This window comes from Octopus bimaculoides, chromosome 11 (assembly GCF_001194135.2).
Source record: "Octopus bimaculoides isolate UCB-OBI-ISO-001 chromosome 11, ASM119413v2, whole genome shotgun sequence".
NCBI lineage: Eukaryota > Metazoa > Mollusca > Cephalopoda > Octopoda > Octopodidae > Octopus > Octopus bimaculoides.
Window position 1 is genome coordinate 1,283,138 of NC_068991.1, and position 562 is coordinate 1,283,699.

General features: G+C 40.0%; 1 protein-coding gene across 1 annotated transcript in view; it reads left to right on the forward strand.

Moving 5' to 3' along the window:
- The window catches only part of LOC106882534 (uncharacterized protein C56G2.4), a 47,601-nt gene that overhangs the window by 37,091 nt on the left and 9,948 nt on the right, over nt 1–562 (forward strand). The window contains exon 3 of the mRNA XM_052971452.1: nt 135–446. Within this exon, the coding sequence (XP_052827412.1) occupies nt 135–446 (312 nt within the window). The remainder of the gene's footprint in view (nt 1–134; nt 447–562) is intronic.

The window sequence follows — 562 nt, forward strand, 5'->3', positions numbered from 1 at the left end:
ATATATGCATATTTATATATGTATATTTTTGTTTTCTATTTCAGTGTTTATAATCATTATGACTACCACACCAACGGGAATAGCAAAATCACCATCACCACCATCATCGTCATCATCATCATTAACATCAACAGCATCAAGACCATTAGTAAACACAACGTGTGGTGGCGATCATGCCCGCACCATACTCAAATGTCTCAGTCTCATTCGGACAATCTTTAGCAGCGATGACCTCTTCTGGTTCGGTAAGATCTATTCCTCGTTGTGTCCGTCTTACAAGACCAAAGTGGACATTTCCTGCTATAAAGACCCAGTGACCACCACCACTACCATCCAGAAAAAGAACAACAATGACGACAGCCTCTTAACTTTGCTGTTTCAGCCGGGCGAATTCAACGTCAAGCGATTTGACCGCTATTTGAACGTCTCCTACCGATCTCCACAAGGTAATACCGTTTCCACCCCATTCTGCACCTCGCTCCTCCCACAATAAGCCTGTTGCCAGGTTAACCCTATCCATTATTATTATTATTATTATTATTATTATTATTATTATTATTAT